Source organism: Panthera leo, chromosome B3 (genome assembly GCF_018350215.1).
Source record: "Panthera leo isolate Ple1 chromosome B3, P.leo_Ple1_pat1.1, whole genome shotgun sequence".
Lineage (NCBI taxonomy): Eukaryota > Metazoa > Chordata > Mammalia > Carnivora > Felidae > Panthera > Panthera leo.
Window position 1 is genome coordinate 69,629,285 of NC_056684.1, and position 1,759 is coordinate 69,631,043.

The window sequence follows — 1,759 nt, forward strand, 5'->3', positions numbered from 1 at the left end:
ATGGTTGGTGGGTTCAAGCCCTGCATCAGGCTGTTTGCTGGCACCATGGAGCCTGCTTGGGATTCTCTCTCTTTCTCCCTCTTTTACCCCTCCCCACCCCCCCGTCCCTCCTTCTCTGTCTCTCTCTCTCTTTTCCTCTCTCTCTGCTCTCCCCCTCTGGTGCTGTCTCTGTCTCTGTCTCTCTCCGTATAAATGCATAAACTTAAAATACTAAAAAAAAGCAATAGCAGTGAATTCTGGCAAATGCAGTCTTTACCTCTTCTTTGTTTTTCTGTTTGTGTTGTATGCACCACCTTGCCTGCCCCTCCCGATCCTTGCTATATACATCTATGTTTTCATATTTGCTTCATTGTCTTGTTTATAGATCGATAGTCCTGGCAGCCATGGTGTTAGGAATATTGCACGTGGAAGTGACTCAACTGCTTTAGGTGACCCCAGTAAAATGCATATTTAATAATGACCCTGAGAAGGAATTGAGGGGACACCTTGTTTTCACAATGTGAATAGCCTTGATTGATTATTCATTTTAATGTAGAACTTTATTAACATTCTCATTTTAGTTTCTTGTTATTTTCTTTTGTCTGGAAACATTCTAGCGGATAAATCAATGGATAGAGCAAATCACTCTGTGGTGTCAGAGTTTGTGTTCCTGGGACTCACCGATTCCTGGGAGATCCAACTTCTCCTCTTTGTGTTCTCCTCTATGGTTTATGTGGCAAGCATGATGGGAAACTCCCTCATAATGCTCACTGTGATTTCTGACCCTCACTTACACTCCCCCATGTACTTTTTGTTGGTCAACCTGTCCTTCATTGACCTGGGAATTTCTTCTGTCATTTCTCCGAAGATGATTTATGACCTTTTCAGAAAGCGTAAGGTCATCTCCTTTGGTGGCTGCATCGCTCAAATCTTCTTCATCCACGTCATTGGTGGCGTGGAGATGGTGCTGCTCATCGCCATGGCCTTTGACAGATATGTTGCCATATGCAAGCCTCTGCACTATTTGACTATTATGAACCGAAAAATGTGTATTTTGCTTACAGTTGCTGCCTGGGTAATTGGCTTGACCCACTCTGTGATTCAACTGGTTTTTGTAATAACATTGCCATTCTGTGGCCCTAATGTGTTAGACAGCTTTTATTGTGACTTTCCTCGGTTCATCAGACTTGCCTGCACAGACACCTACCGTCTAGAGTTCATGGTCATAGCCAACAGTGGGTTCATATCTCTGGGATCATTCTTCATATTGATTGTCTCGTACATTTCTATCCTGATCACTGTTCGGAAACACTCTTCAGCAGGCACATCTAAGGCCCTCTCCACTTTGTCAACTCATGTCATGGTGGTGATTTTGTTCTTTGGCCCTTGCATCTTCGTTTATATCTGGCCTCACCCCACCTCACACCTAGACAAATATCTTGTTGTCTTTGATGCAGTTCTCACTCCTTTTTTTAACTCAGTCATCTATACATTCAGGAACAAAGAGATGAAAGTGGCAATGAGGAAAATGTGTAGTCGGTTTATTATTTATAGAAGGATTTCTTAAATGACACAAGTATTACAAAATTTCCTTACTGACTTGAAGTAACATTACATATCTATAGTTTGAATACCAGGTTCCACGTACCTTACTACCACTGAGTTGTCCCAGATTAAAATAACAAGGGTCTTAAAAAATCTTAACTGAGAGTTTGTGTTGCTGCCTATGGTTGGTTGAAGGAAGCATGTGGTGTAAAAACAAGTAGCTCCCAGAGAAGGA

At 42.1% G+C, this 1,759-nt stretch overlaps 1 protein-coding gene across 1 annotated transcript; it reads left to right on the forward strand.

Annotated features, from left to right (window-relative positions):
* Window positions 1–607: 607 nt before the first annotated feature.
* LOC122222250 (olfactory receptor 4F3/4F16/4F29-like) lies at window positions 608–1,546 on the forward strand. Its single transcript, XM_042942538.1, has one exon. It carries the CDS (start codon window positions 608–610, stop codon window positions 1,544–1,546), a length of 939 nt encoding a protein of 312 aa, XP_042798472.1.
* Window positions 1,547–1,759: the final 213 nt, after the last annotated feature.